The sequence below is a fragment of the Eubalaena glacialis genome, chromosome X, assembly GCF_028564815.1.
Source record: "Eubalaena glacialis isolate mEubGla1 chromosome X, mEubGla1.1.hap2.+ XY, whole genome shotgun sequence".
Classification (NCBI taxonomy): Eukaryota; Metazoa; Chordata; class Mammalia; order Artiodactyla; family Balaenidae; genus Eubalaena; species Eubalaena glacialis.
The window spans coordinates 137,391,804-137,405,348 of NC_083736.1; the positions used below are offsets into that span (position 1 = coordinate 137,391,804).

A 13,545-nucleotide genomic window follows, 5' to 3' on the forward strand; every position below is an offset into this window, starting at 1 on the left:
TGTTATGCAGCAACGGGTAACTAATACACGATGATTTTAAATGGAGAAGACCACTCCAAGTCAGTCTGAAGCAAACAAACCGACGAGAAGCCCCAGAAGCCATTAGGAGAAGCCTTGAAAGTCTGATGACACAAACACTAAAATCGTCTGCCTGGCCAAACACAAACCCCAAACCACAAGGTCAAGACACAAGTGACAAAGCGGGGCAAAAAAACAGTAGCAAGACGTGACTCAGGGCTCATATCGTTAACGCATAGAGAGCTTGAACCAGTCAACAAGGAAAGCCCAACGACGCAAAGGGAAAGGGGGTGCAGGAGGGGGCCGCGGAAAATGCAAGCCAAAGGCTACCCCCCCATCTGATCCCACAGCCAGAACGTGCTCGGGTGTTGGGGTCCCAGAGCTGCTGGTTCCGGGCACACATCGTGGCTGGTGACTGGCACTGCATTTGCTCTGAGGCTCCAACTAGAAGGCGGGCCATCCTGGAGCCGAACAAAGACCCGCCACCGCAAAGACTGGCCAAAACGGTGGGTGGTGGCGCTGGGCGTTGAGCAGGTCTGGGCAGCATCACCCAGGAGCTGGGAGACCCTCTTGGTGAGGAACGTTTGGCAGGAAAGGCGGCGGCTGGAGAGGGCTGGCCACGCCCACAGACCAGACAACTGTCAGGGCAGTTCCCGGGCAGACAACCCCCTTTCTGGCCTCCACGCTCCCCCAAATCCACACTCTTGGTCTCAGGGCCCGTGTTCCTTTCCCATCTCTGAGCTTGGCGGTCAGGTCTTTTTCTTCTGCCTCATCAGAGAGTTCTTCCCATCCCCACGCCCAGGCCTCCGCCCCTCCCTCCTAAGTGTCCAGATGTTATCAGCCCCAGTCGGGAACTGCTGAGCACGTGTACGAACCTGACACCTGATCCTGCCGGGGCGGGGGGGGGGGGGGGGGGGGGGGTAAAGGGGAGCGGGGCGCTGTGGACCACATCCTCAGGCAGGGAAGGGTGAAGGCTGCTCAACGGGAAGCCCCAGATCTCGCGAGAGCCAGTACCCTCCTGGCGCTTCCCAGGCCCGTGGGGACCCTGCAGAGGAGCCAGTGTGGGGTAGGGCAGGGGGCACACACCTAGGAGTCTCAGGCCTCTAGAGCAGTGCTTCTCACAGTGGGGTCTCTGGGCCAGCAGCAGCATCACCCAGGATTGCTGGACTAGCAAATTCGCAGGCCCCGCCCCAGGTGTGCAAGATCAGAGCCTCTGGGGTGGGGCCCTGCAACCCAGGTTTGAACGCGCCCTCCAGGTGTTCTTACGCGCCTCTCAGCGTGAGAACCACCACCGGGATGGACGGTTCCTGATCGCACCCTCTTCTAGAGAAGCCATGAGCTTTCTCTCTCTGCGGGGCTCACCTTGACCTCCCAGGTGAGAGGCAGGCAGGCAGGCACTGATGGCCGATGGCTGCAACCACAGGTTGTCCTGGAGAACAGGCGTGCTTGGGCAGGACTCCTTCCCAGCAGGCCACACCTGTCAAGTGACATGGGGAAGACTTTGTTACTTCGTGCCGTCCCCCCCTCCAGCAGCATGGACAGACACCCCTGGCAGACACCAAGTTTCCGGGCACGGCCGCAGCTCTGCCCACCTCTCCCTGGATACCACGCGTGTGTGGAGCGGGGAGGATCCGTGCTTCACAGAGAACCGGCCGAATCACACTCAGGGGCGCTGGAACACAGTGGGCCAGGCAAGGGGTGGGGTGGCGGCAGGGTGGAAGCTCTCAGGAGCGCGGAGCCAAGGCCGCCCTCAGAGGCCAGGACTGGGGCGGGGGGGGCCCGCAGACGGTGTGACCGTGCCCTTTGCCATCCCGGTGGGGTCGCCGCCCTCCTTTCCCCCCTCACCAGGCCCCTGGGGACCCCCAATACACTGTCCCTGGCCATCTCGAGCGCCAGACGCCCTCAGGACAGTGCGGGGAATCCTGCCGGGAGCGGCGGGAGGGGCGCCCGACGGAGCCCCCGAGGTCTCCAGGGGCCTGGACTCGGTGGAGGCTTCTCCTCGGCCTCTCCCCGGGAGAAGGCGTAGGCCCCCCCGGGGACTCGGGGAACGGGGACTCTGGCCAGGCCCAGGAACCAGAGGGGGCGGGGGGCGGAGTCCGGGGAAGGTGGGCGGTGACCACAAGGCCGGGGCGTCGTCCCGGCGCGTCGAGCCCCGCCCTGACCGCCCCCGCGCCGGCCTCCTCACGTCCCTTCAGCGCGCCCACCGGAAGCCGCGGAGCACCGCCTTCCTGCCCACCCCTTCCGGCTGGCTTCGCCAATGACCAAGCTCGACTCGTGACGAGACCCGCCCCCAGGAAACCCGGCCCCTCTGGTGTGACGGGCACCTCCGTTGCCCAATCAAAAGAAGCCCCCTTGCGCGCCCCTCTCGGCTCTGCCCCCGCGCGGTTTTTCCTCCGCCGCCGGCTGGGCCGGCTGGGCCGGCTGCGGCCTCTAGGTGTCCCCACCAGGAGAGCAGGGACTGTCCGTGCAGAGTCGCGCGAGTGGTCCAATGTGTACACTCTAAGCCCTGCTTGTGTGCTTTTGGTGTGAACTTGTATTCTGAAGGAATTAAGTTCACAGGAAGTTACACGGAAATGTCCAAGAGGCCGGAGCACCTCCCGCAGTTCCGCCAGCGTCAGCCTGTTGCACAGCTAGTGGGACCGCACACCAGGAAAGGGCATTGGTGCCAGCGGAGAGCTGCTCCGGGTTTTATCCCCGTTTGTGTGTGTGTGTGTGTGTGTGGACTCAGGTGACCACCACTGCCATCAATATCCAGCCCGTCCCCTCACAAGGACCCCTCCTGTAGACCTTTCATAGCCACAGCCCCCTCCCTCCTCCTCCTCCCAACCCATGGCAACCGGATTCTATTCTCAGCTCTGTAATTTTGTCATTTGAAGACATTACATAAGGACCTCCCTGGCGGTCCAGTGGTTAGGAGTCCCTGCTCTCACTGCCAAGGGCGGGGGTTCCATCCCTGCTCCGGGCCGGAGCTAGGATCCCGCGAGCCACCAGGGCTTTTTTTCACTCACACACTGCTCTTGAGATCCATCCATCGGAATGGTTGCAGGTATCAATAGTTAGTTGTTCCTTTGTATTGCTAGCTGTCGTTCTTGGTGTGGATCAGCCACAGTTTGTTCAGGCCTTCACCCACTGAGGGACATGTTGCCGATTCCCACTTTTAGGCTTCTACAAATAAATCTGCTATGAACGTTCGTGTACAGGTTTTCCTGTGGTCAGAAGTTTCCATTTCTTTGGCATGCCTGCCCAACAGTGCAACTGCTGGGTTCTAAGGAGGTGGAAGTTTAGCCTTGGAAGAAACTGCCAATTTGCATTCCACGGTGGCTGGACCATTTTACACGTTAGCAACCCGCATATTTTTCCAGTTTTTTTTTTTTTTTTTTTTTTTTATTTATGGCTGTGTTGGGTCTTCGTTTCTGTGCGAGGGCTTTCTCTAGTTGTGGCAAGCGGGGGCCACTCTTCATCGCGGTGCGCGGGCCTCTCACTATTGCGGCCTCTCTTGTTGCAGAGCACAGGCTCCAGACGCGCAGGCTCAGTAATTGTGGCTCACGGGCCTAGCTGCTTTGCGGCATGTGGGATCGTCCCAGGGCAGGGCTCGAACCCGTGTCGCCTGCATTGGCAGGCAGACTCTCAACCACTGCGCCGCCAGGGAAGCCCAACCCGCATTTTTTTTTTTTTTTTTTTTTTTAGAACAACTCAGCAAAATAAAATTCCGGTTTATTGTTGGACAACATTGTTTCACACATACATCAAACAGGCCAAAAAAAATAAACAGCAACTTCATAGACAAAAAAAGGAAAAAAAAGAAACCTTTTATCTTTGGCCTTTTTAACCATCTCATACAAACCAATTACTTATAGTACAGCTAAGTACATACACAAAAAAAGTTACTGGAATGCTCGGAATAAGATTGTTTTTTTGTTGTTGTTTTTGCTTTTTTTACAAGGTTTTTTTTCTCCTTTGAGATTATAATGAACATGGTCACACCACAAGTAAAGTCAGAAGTAGGACAGAGAACGCTCCGAAGGCTGGTTTGGTCATCCGAGATCATTAAAAATGGCTGACCCCCTAACAATATGTACAAAAATATAAAATGTAAATAAAAAATACAAACAAATTTTCCTTTTTAAAGTACTTTAAGAAAAAAAGCAGGGCCTTGGAAGTTTTGGTTCTTTTTTCCTCCCCTGTTGCAAATTCGCGTTGTGGTTTTGGTTGGGTGGTGGAGAGCGCGTGTCATCTGCGGTGGCGCTGCCCGCAGTGGGCGGGCGGGCAGGCGGGACTCTCTACTCGAAGGTGACCACGTTTAGATTCTGAGACGGGAAGTGGAGGGTGAATAGGTCACGGTGGCCTTTTAAGTTTAACTTTTCCTTTTTTGCTGTCTAGTCATCCTCATCAGTCTTCTGCTTCTTGGTGTCAACATCGTCATCCTCGTCATCTTCAGCTGCCCGTTTGCCGGTAGCAGCCTCAGCCTCCTCATCTTCATCTCCATCCTCTTCCTCACCATCACCTTCCTCCTCCTCCTCCTCTTCCTCCCCACCTTCCTCCTCTTCTTCATCTACCTCATTGTCGGCCTCCTGCTCCCCATTTTCCTCGTTAGCATTTCCGTTAGCAGGTGCCTCTCTCCCATTCTCCGCCTCCTCCACAACGTCCTTCTTCTCTTTTAAGTCCTTGGTGGTGATTTCGGAGCTGGTGTCCACGGCCGCATCTGACATGATGGGGCACGCCGGTGATCCGATGCACGGATTAAAAAGAAAGCGGGAGTTCGACGACTCTGGCGATAAAGCTGCCGGAGTCCGCGGCGGCGGAGGAGGCGCGCGGCGGAGGTGGCTGCGGCGAGCGGTGAGCCGGTCACGGGAACAATGCAAAGATGGCTTTTCAGAGCAGCCAGTCCCCGCATATTTTTAAAGCACATAATTGAAAATTTTTACAAAACATTATCTTAAGCAAGACTGTTAACAGTTCTGTTTCTCACTTCTAACTATGTTCTTGTATGCAATCACCAACATAGTTACTCACACAGTTTTAAAAAACACAAGCCCTGTACGTTCAATTGTGATTTTCTTTTAACTAGCAATAATATAGCTTCGAAATTCTTCCATGTCAGTACAGAAACATCTAGCTCATTTCTTCTCTGGCCACGCGGTATTTGATAGAGTACACGTCCTATAATTTGCATAACAAATCCCCAACTGATGAACTTTTACCTTTTCCCTTCTTCTTCTTCTTCTCCTCCTTTTTCTTTGTTTTTGCTACCTGCTCTGAACATGTGTCAATGTCACCCTAGAATAATTACCTCTAAGTGGACCTGCCAGGTCAAAACCTATGGGCATTTACAGTTTCAATGGACACTACATAATTGCCTCCCCAAAAGACCCTGCTTGTCATACACTAGGGCTGTTAGTCCTTTGTTCCATGTGTTGTAAATATTTTCCCTCAGTCTGTCTCTTGTCTTGAAAGACTAGGCTACTTGGTTTGGGTTGTCAAGAAGCTATACAATTTTATATGACCAAATTAATTAAACTCTCAGTTGATGATTTCTGGGTTTTGTATCTTGGGCACAAAGGCCTCCTCCCACGTGTGAGGAGAGTGATGCGACCGCCGGGGGCGGGGCGGGGGGGATTTCTGAGTCCCCACAGCAAATTCCTCGTTGACCCTGGCTGGCGGGTCGGCCTGCTGGCCAATCACTGTGTGTGTGTGTGCGCGTGTGTGTGCGCGCGCATGTGTGTGCGCGTGTGTGTGTGTGTGTGTTTGTGCGCGCGCGCGGGGGCAGGTTGGGGGGAGGTGGTGTCTGTCACATGACCCCACGCTATGTAGACCGGGGCTGGGGGCAGTGCCTCTCAGACACCCAGCCCCTGCCCTCCAAGGGTGCCAGTCCAGTTGCGGAGAAGACAAGCAAATGTGTAACGAGAAGAGTTTAGCTATATTATTTAAATGCATAGGTGGCCCGCAGGGGAGCGAGGGAGATCCATGGGGGAAACCGCAAGTGGAATCAGTGGGGTGGCTGGGGCCGAGGCTGGGGCTGGGAGAGGAGCTGCGGGCGGGCTTTCCGAGGGGCTTGGAGTTAATGGGCCGCAGAAGGTGAGAGAGCAGAACTGAGAATCCGCCTGAAACCAGCGCTCTTGAAAGGTCACCTGCACAGTGAAAAGGAAGGACAGGGCTGTAAGAAGAAGTGGGTCCATCCCAGCATGGGTCTGAGTGAGCAGGAGAGGAGCCCCCTGGCCCCATCATCCACAAGTTGGGGCTGCCTCCCCTCCCCCCGCCGCAGACAGAGGGGCTTCAGAGAACCGCAGGCTGAGAGGGAGAGGACGCCCACCGCCCCCCATCGTGGTAGTACTGCTGGGCTCCCCGAAGAGCAGTCGCTCCCTGGACGGGGACACCTCACCCCTGGCTTCCCCCTCGGGACTCCCAGAGGCCCAGCCGAAGATGGGTCTGCCATCTCAAATTGAAGACACCGCCCACCCTCATGGAACATCGGACGACTGGCCCTGTCAACGTCCCGTCCCCAGGGCATCCCTGTCAGAGGCCAGATAATATAGTTTTCGGTGAGGGCTGCGAGTGTCTGCTCCGTGCCTGGACTCGTCCATCCCGCCCTCGCGGTGGCCCTAGGAAGTTGGGAGCGTGTCCTCCCCATTCTCCAGATGAGCAATGAGGACAGCACGACACAGAAGGGTTGAGTAGCTTGTTCTGAATCACTAGCTAGCAGGTGGCCGAGGCGAGGTGTGGATCAAGGACACTGGCCTCTAAGCCTGACCTCCTTTTGCGGGCTAGGCGCTGCATCTGGATCGCTCCCTCGCAGGGAGGCTCCTGGGCCGTGGTGCGTGTGGCACATCAGCTTGCCCTGAAGGCATCGGAGGTGAGTCCTGGTGACTATCCCCGCCCCGGCCTTGGGCCAGCCCATAAAGGAAGGAGGGTGAGAAAGAGAAACACCTTCTACTCTTGTGCTTAATCAGGGGGGCCTTTGAAACACAGACTGACATTACTTTTGGATTCTCCTGAGATCAGAGAGCAGTTCTCATGGGTATTTACAAATCGTCTGCATCATTGTGACAGAAGGCTACTCCAACTCCCCAAATCTTCAACAGCCTCCGAGACACAAAACAAAGATACCAAGGAAGGAATCACAAAGATAAGACTAATTTTAAAAGCCCAGGCCGATTTGAAAAAGAACTTTAGAAGTTAAAAACAAAGCCACAGTCATTGAAATAAAAATCTCAACAGATGAATCAAACCACAGATCGGATGCCACCGAAGAAGGAACCAGTGACCTGGAAGATAGGTGGTGCCTCGGAAATCACCTCCTGCCCCTCCTGCCCCGTTGCCCCTCTTAGCCGATGCTGTTGCTTTCTCCTTCCCTGAGAGACTGCAGCAGCCCCTCCTCAGAGATCCAGCCTCTGTTCTTCAAGGCCCCTCATCCTGGCTTCTAGGCTGCAGATGACGTTAACCCCCTCCCTTTTTCCCAGGCTCTGGGGGTGGGGAGCAGCTCCTTCCTGTACTATCTCTGTTCCTCCAGCCCTCCGATCCCCGAGTAACCAAGTGGGGCTCGAGGCACCCATGACCTGCGGGGGCCTCACCATTCATCAAGCTCTCCCCTGCGGTTGACTGGGATGAAGGGCCAAGTGCAGCAAGTGCCCAGGGGAGCCGGAGCGGCTGCTGCCCTGAACTGTCGTGGAGGGGACGCTGGGGATCAAGGCTGTGCTGTGGGGTGACTCCAGAGTGTCCCCAGGAGGGCACAGAGAAAAAACTGACAAGGTCAGATTCCTTACCTCTCAGCTCAAGGCACAGTGTGACAGCCAGAGCACCTCCATGGCAGCCCTAAAAATTCTCTTCCTCCTGTACCTGCAGGGCTGCCGGTGCTGGAAATCAAACACTACAAACACAAACAAAACCTGCATCATCGTGCAGAATCCCAAGGTCACCTGAATTCCCAGCCTCTCCATGTTTCTCGTGTGAAAGGTACGGCACTGGGTGGAGGAGTGGGACCCTGAAACCTAGAATCGGGACATCTGGTTGCCCTCAGTGGAGGCTGGCAATCGGGGAGCCCGCAGTCCCCTTGAACCTCCCTTGCGGGTGGAAGTAGCCTGCCCTCCCGTCTCTGGCAGGCTGGTGTTCTCTCCCTTGGGGACTGTGTCATCACCTCACCTGGCGCAGATGCCTTGCAAGGGGACACCCACTGTCCTCCACACCCTCTGCCACCACACCCTGTTGCCATTAGACCCGTAACTGGGGCCCAATCATAGCATGATCCAGGGGGACAGACCAAAGCCTGACCCTAGAGGAAACAGCTCATACGTCAATAAATATTTTCCATACGGATATAAAAAAAATATTTTCCAGACTTCACCGATACCTACCAACTGAACTGTATTTGAACATTTGTGGTAGTAGGTTCTCAGGGTGTGCGACTCAGTAGGGGAGGTGGGCCACTCGATGGGGTGGATTAACTGATAGTGTATTTACTAGAGGTTCCAGATTAAAAGTATTAGGACAGGGACTTCCCTGGTGGCACAGTGGTTAAGAATCTGCCTGCCTAGGGACTTCCCTGGTGGCGCAGTGGTTAAGAATCCGCCTGCCAATGCAGGGGACACGGGTTCGAGCCCTGGTTCGGGAAGATCCCACAGGCCGCGGAGCAACTAAGCCCGTGTGCCACAACTACTGAGCCTGCGCTCTAGAGCCCGTGAGCCACAACTACTGAGCCTGCGGGCCACAACTACTGAAGCCCGTGCACCTAGAGCCCGTGCTCCGCAACAAGAGAAGCCACCGCAATGAGAGGCCCGCGCGCCGCAACGAAGAGCAGCCCCCGCTCGCCGTAACTAGAGAAAGCCCGCACGCAGCTACGAAGACCCAATGCAGCCAAAAATAAATAAATAAATAAATTTAAAAATAAAAAAAAGTATTAGGACATGCAGCTGGTGTGTAGTCTAGCACTCGCATGCTTGGCTTGGACCTACTACTGACCTGCATTTCATGGGTTTTGATGCCAGAAATGCCCTGACAGGAGGTGCAGGACAGAATCCATAAGCTTAGGGAGAGAGGAACTTGAGAGTAGATTCATCATATCCAGCCTGAACACTCCACCCCCCAACTGTGTTCCAGGGATAGGTCCAGAAGCAGCTCTTTTCAGCAAGGCGCTGAGAGAGCCATTAGAGCAGGAACACCAGCATAAGGACTGAGGACCAGCCGGAGCCAAGGCCCCGACCCCAAGGAACAATCTGGCATGTTCCAGGAAAAGCAAGAATGGCGGGCTGGAGGCAAGCGAGCAAGGCGCAGAAAATGAGCCTCTAAGAAGGAAATAGTTGGGCAGCCTGCTACAGGACTGCTTGATGCGTATAACCCTAAACCCTCTAGTTCTGGGAGCAAAACCCTGACTTGAGTTGCCCCCGTGGAGAGTCACACCTTCTCACCCAGTTTCCAGACCCAGAGCCCCCTGATGGAAGGGGAGGCCGTGTTCCCTGGGAAGGACCTTGTTGCAGCATTGCTGGAAGTGCACACCGCAAATCTTCCCAAGCCTTCCTAAAGGACCCATTCACTAAAGTGACAGGTCGTCCTGGAGAAGAACAGGTGTGTCACACCTGTCAAGTGACATGGGGAAGACTTTGTTACCTTCTTGCTGTCCCCACCTCTAGAAGCATGGGCACCTCTGGCGGATGCTTAGATCCCTGGTGGTATGGGTACTAGCTCTGGACACTTCTCTGGCTGCTATCCTTGGGCGGGCGGGGGAAGGATCCGTGCTCTATCTTAGAACATCTCAGAGGCACACTCAGGAGGCGCTGGAATTCAGTGGGCGGGGAAAGAACTGTGTGTGGGGCTGGGTGCCACATTCTGGGCGTGGGAGGGCGGAAGCTCCCAGGAGTACAGATCAAGGCAGCTCTCAGAGGCCAGGACTGGGGCCCAGCCGGACAAGGAGTGACAGTGCTCGTTTGCCATCTGGGTGGGGTCGCCACCTTCCTCTTCCCCTTCTCCAAGTCACCCTGGGGAGCACAACGTCTCTTTTCTCTGCCGGGTCAGGGTGGGCCCAACGGTGCTCACGGGGTCTCCTGAGCCCTGGATCTTGGGGGCGGCTTTTTCTTGGCCTTTCTCGCGGGAGGGCGCAGACCCCGCCCCGGGTCTCCAGGGAAGGAGGACTTCTCGTACAGCCCGCAAAGAAGAGGGCTCAGGACTCTTCGGTTATGGCCGGGGGGCTGCGGAGGCGGGGCGAGGGCGGGCCTCCCGCTCCGGCCTCCCGGTCGACAAAGGAACGCGCGCAGAGCCTCCAGCAGGGCGCCTCCCTGCTGGGCTCTGGAGCGCAGGGGAAGGTACAGAGGGCTTGTCCCGGGCTCCGCCATGCCCGGGAATACGCGCGCAGCCGCCGTAAGCCCCATTCGGCATTTTCCTTCTTTCAACTCTAGGAACATACGTCTTTCATAGTTACGGCAAAGCCTCGGGCAAGAGTACTATGCCCAAAATGGCCAGCCGGAAGCCGGCTTCTCTCGCCGATGTGGCGAAGCCCCATTCGCCAGCTGGCCGCCTGCGGTAGGGGACCCAGCCGCCTCCCCGCTCTGCGCTTGTCCCCAGCCACTCCCGCACGCAGGCGCAGAGCACCGCTGTGACTATGGTCCGGAAGTCTGACAGAGTGTCTATCCGCCCTCACCCGGACTCTATGGTTCCTACGCGTGAAGATAGACCGCCTATATAAGGCCTGCGCAGGCGTAAGAGCACCTTTTTCCCTTCGGCGCGGTGAGTATTCGGTGTTTGCGGCTCGTGCGTTGCCCTTGCCATTTCTCTTTCCTAGTTTGAGGCCTGTCTTCGACTGGTCTTCCGACCTTGTATGTTTTGTTGCAGCCACTGAAGATCTTGGTGTCGCCATGGGCCGCCGCCCCGCCCGTTGGTGAGTGCCTGTTTCGCTGCTGGGGAAAGGGAGGGAGAATTGCATTTGGCTGTAAAAGCAGTCGTGGGGTGGGGTCTCCCTAGTGCGGCTTTGCTGTCCTGGGAACGGACTCCGCGTATTCCCCAAGAACTTGCAGGTCGCTTTAGGTCTTTGTTTGTACCATTTGGTTTTAAAAATTCATGCTGGTGTTTACCGCTTCCCCCTTTTTGTTGGAGTGGCCGGTTGACCCAGGTCTGCATATGTTAGCCCCAGTTTAGGACTACAAGCGACGTACGCCTTGCGTCCCGCCTTCAGAGCTGAAAAGTCGCTTGCCTTTAAGGTTCGGTGCCCTCAGGGCCTTTGTGTCCCATTCCCGTTTTATTTCTAGGCGACGTGCCGTCTGGGCTCCTCGGACGCCAAGGGCAGTCCCAGAAAAGCGTGTTCAGCCGCCTCGTGTGCCCTGCAGGGGGCGCCCTTCACGAGGCTTGGAGGCCGACTTAATGCCACGTGCCCAAAGCTCTTTAGGTGGATGGCATGAAGTGTGTTACTCTTAGCGGTATTTAAATTGAGATAGTCCGTTTCAGGATGTTAGCCGTATAGGAAGTTAAAAACACAACAGGGCATAGAGAGTGGCTTTTTTGTTTTTTTTTGTTTTTTTTACTTTTATAAGCTTCTAGCATAGGTATCCTAAGTTCTGGCCACATCTTGCTTTAGCACCAATTTCCAGGAATGAAGACCAAGCTTAGAGATGACATGTGTCATCTCCCCCTCTCCCAACGCCCCTTTGGTGGTAGATTGAGGAAGCACTCAAAGTGCCTATTGTGGAGTTCACTTGTGAATCCTTGCTAACTTGGGTTCCCCCCCTTCCCCGCAGTTACCGGTATTGTAAGAACAAGCCGTACCCAAAGTCTCGCTTCTGCCGAGGTGTCCCCGGTAAGTGGTTGGAAAGCTACCAAACCGGTTTGGCTGCACTGACCCAGTTGCTATGGCACACCCACACACTAACCAGTTTTTTTTCAGATGCTAAAATCCGCATCTTTGACCTGGGGCGGAAGAAGGCAAAAGTGGATGAGTTCCCACTCTGTGGCCACATGGTGTCGGATGAGTACGAGCAGCTGTCCTCTGAAGGTGAGGCAGGTTTCCTTGTTAACCATTCCTGGGCCCTTGTATGTGCTCCCCCAGCCAGACCTAGAGCTCACTGCACTGGAATTATCAGGTCATTAATCACGAGCACCCAATCATGAGCCTTTTTACTGAACTCGCCCAGCCACTACAGATGTTCCCAGAGAACCGTGGTAAGTGCTTCTGTGCCATTTTGTCTCACTCTGCTGCCTCCCCCGCCCCAATAGCCCTGGAGGCTGCCCGTATTTGTGCCAACAAGTACATGGTGAAAAGCTGTGGCAAAGATGGTTTTCACATCCGAGTGCGGCTCCACCCCTTCCACGTCATCCGCATCAACAAGATGTTGTCCTGTGCTGGAGCTGATAGGTGAGCTGGGTCCTGAGACTCCTGGCCTTTTCAGATGTTTTCCCATATCTTAAAGCCTGGGCTTGATTATTTTTTTCATCAGTCAGGGCAAAGAGGTGGCCTCACAAAGACTCAACCACCCATAGTAAAGCCAGGCCAAAGAGCTAGCAAGTGGACTTCAGTGGACACTGAACAACCCAGAGTCCCAGAGACAAACACAAAAGGCGTCATGGCTCTGGGCAACAGGTAGAGGGAGCTGCTGCTGCGGGAGTAGCTCTTCTTTGAGCCTCATGACATAACCTGCAGGCAGGCAGGTCGCTGCCGTGGTCACAGGTTGGATGGCTTTCAGATGAGCCCAGTAGCACCTTGCAGGGACTCTAGCTAGTCTGTTTGGGGTGCTCTGTGTTCTTTGCAGCCAGTTAAGCCGACTGTGCTCTTCTCGCCGTGGGGGCCCGGTGCGCAGTGGCTGCAGACAGCAGCCTCCTCGGTAGTGTGTGCAGCCTGTTGTCTGTATGGGTTGCCTAAGGGACCTTGGAGACAGCCCTTTCCAGTGGACATTAACGACTGGCATGCTTCCCCAATCTAGGCTCCAGACAGGTATGCGTGGTGCCTTTGGAAAGCCCCAGGGCACAGTGGCCAGGGTCCACATTGGCCAGGTCATAATGTCCATCCGCACCAAGCTGCAGAACAAGGAGCACGTGATTGAGGCCCTCCGCAGGGCCAAGTTCAAGTTCCCTGGCCGCCAGAAGGTATGTAGTGCTGCAGCCTTGGTCTCACCTTTCCCTGCTCCTGTCCCCATGCCTCCTGACTCCGCTGTTTCTGTCTTTCTCTAGATCCACATCTCCAAGAAGTGGGGATTTACTAAGTTTAATGCAGATGAATTTGAAAACATGGTGGCAGAAAAGCGGCTCATCCCAGATGGCTGTGGGGTCAAGTACATCCCTAATCGTGGCCCCCTGGACAAATGGCGAGCCCTGCACTCGTGAGAGCCTTGGCGCTGCTCCCTCCCTACCCATGCCCACCAATAAACCCTACTTTCTTGTCCCTGTCTTTGCATCTGGATTCATGGGGGGTGGGGAGCCTCTGGGAGCCCTAGGGTTGCTGTCCCTTCTCTTTAGAAAAAGGCTGACAACTAAGCTGGCCAGTTGGCACTTAGCAGGGCCAGCACCAGGACCAGCACTTGGACCTGCCTTAGATCCCAGGCAGTAGGTTCACGAGTC

General features: G+C 55.5%; 3 protein-coding genes and 1 non-coding gene across 5 annotated transcripts; 2 read left to right on the forward strand and 2 right to left on the reverse strand.

Annotated features, from left to right (window-relative positions):
* Window positions 1–231: 231 nt before the first annotated feature.
* LOC133081953 (uncharacterized) lies at window positions 232–2,849 on the reverse strand. Its single transcript, XM_061178260.1, has 6 exons — window positions 2,787–2,849; window positions 2,281–2,648; window positions 1,864–2,207; window positions 1,611–1,690; window positions 1,381–1,495; window positions 232–631 (listed from the first exon to the last, which is right to left on the reverse strand). Exons 1-6 carry the CDS (start codon window positions 2,847–2,849, stop codon window positions 345–347), a joined length of 1,257 nt encoding a protein of 418 aa, XP_061034243.1. The 3' UTR covers window positions 232–344.
* A 1,093-nt stretch (window positions 2,850–3,942) lies between these two features.
* LOC133082590 (prothymosin alpha-like) lies at window positions 3,943–4,891 on the reverse strand. The gene has a single exon (XM_061179250.1). It carries the CDS (start codon window positions 4,725–4,727, stop codon window positions 4,395–4,397), a length of 333 nt encoding a protein of 110 aa, XP_061035233.1. The 5' UTR covers window positions 4,728–4,891; the 3' UTR covers window positions 3,943–4,394.
* Window positions 4,892–10,767: 5,876 nt separating this feature from the next.
* On the forward strand, window positions 10,768–13,375 carry RPL10 (ribosomal protein L10). 2 transcript variants are annotated; one of them, XM_061178913.1, is made up of 6 exons: window positions 10,768–10,879; window positions 11,733–11,791; window positions 11,879–11,986; window positions 12,208–12,346; window positions 12,912–13,074; window positions 13,159–13,375. In XM_061178913.1, exons 1-6 carry the CDS (start codon window positions 10,857–10,859, stop codon window positions 13,309–13,311), a joined length of 645 nt encoding a protein of 214 aa, XP_061034896.1. In that variant the 5' UTR covers window positions 10,768–10,856; the 3' UTR covers window positions 13,312–13,375. The 2 variants fall into 2 exon arrangements, with proteins under 2 accessions (XP_061034896.1, XP_061034897.1); XM_061178914.1 differs by lacking the exon at window positions 13,159–13,375 and having other exon boundaries at window positions 10,770–10,879; window positions 12,923–13,031.
* Window positions 12,735–12,868, forward strand: LOC133082791 (small nucleolar RNA SNORA70). The gene has a single exon (XR_009699012.1). It is a non-coding gene; the product is annotated as a small nucleolar RNA SNORA70 (small nucleolar RNA).
* Window positions 13,376–13,545: the final 170 nt, after the last annotated feature.

Excerpts from the sequence above, each read along its gene's own strand:
- LOC133081953 (XM_061178260.1), bottom strand. The coding sequence starts at position 2,849 with ATGGGTTGGGAGGAGGAGGAGGGAGGGGGCTGTGGCTATGAAAGGTCT. Across the intron at positions 1,691-1,863 it reads TGGGGGTCCCCAGGGGCCTG|CGCCCCTGAGTGTGATTCGG; the intron begins GTGAGGGGGGAA and ends ACTGTGTTCCAG. Across the intron at positions 632-1,380 it reads CTCTCACCTGGGAGGTCAAG|CCCTCTCCAGCCGCCGCCTT; the intron begins GTGAGCCCCGCA and ends GGGCGTGGCCAG.
- RPL10 (XM_061178913.1), top strand. The coding sequence starts at position 10,857 with ATGGGCCGCCGCCCCGCCCGTTG. Across the intron at positions 11,987-12,207 it reads CGAGCAGCTGTCCTCTGAAG|CCCTGGAGGCTGCCCGTATT; the intron begins GTGAGGCAGGTT and ends CCGCCCCAATAG. Across the intron at positions 12,347-12,911 it reads TCCTGTGCTGGAGCTGATAG|GCTCCAGACAGGTATGCGTG; the intron begins GTGAGCTGGGTC and ends TCCCCAATCTAG.
- LOC133082590 (XM_061179250.1), bottom strand. The coding sequence starts at position 4,727 with ATGTCAGATGCGGCCGTGGACACCAGCTCCGAAATCACCACCAAGGAC.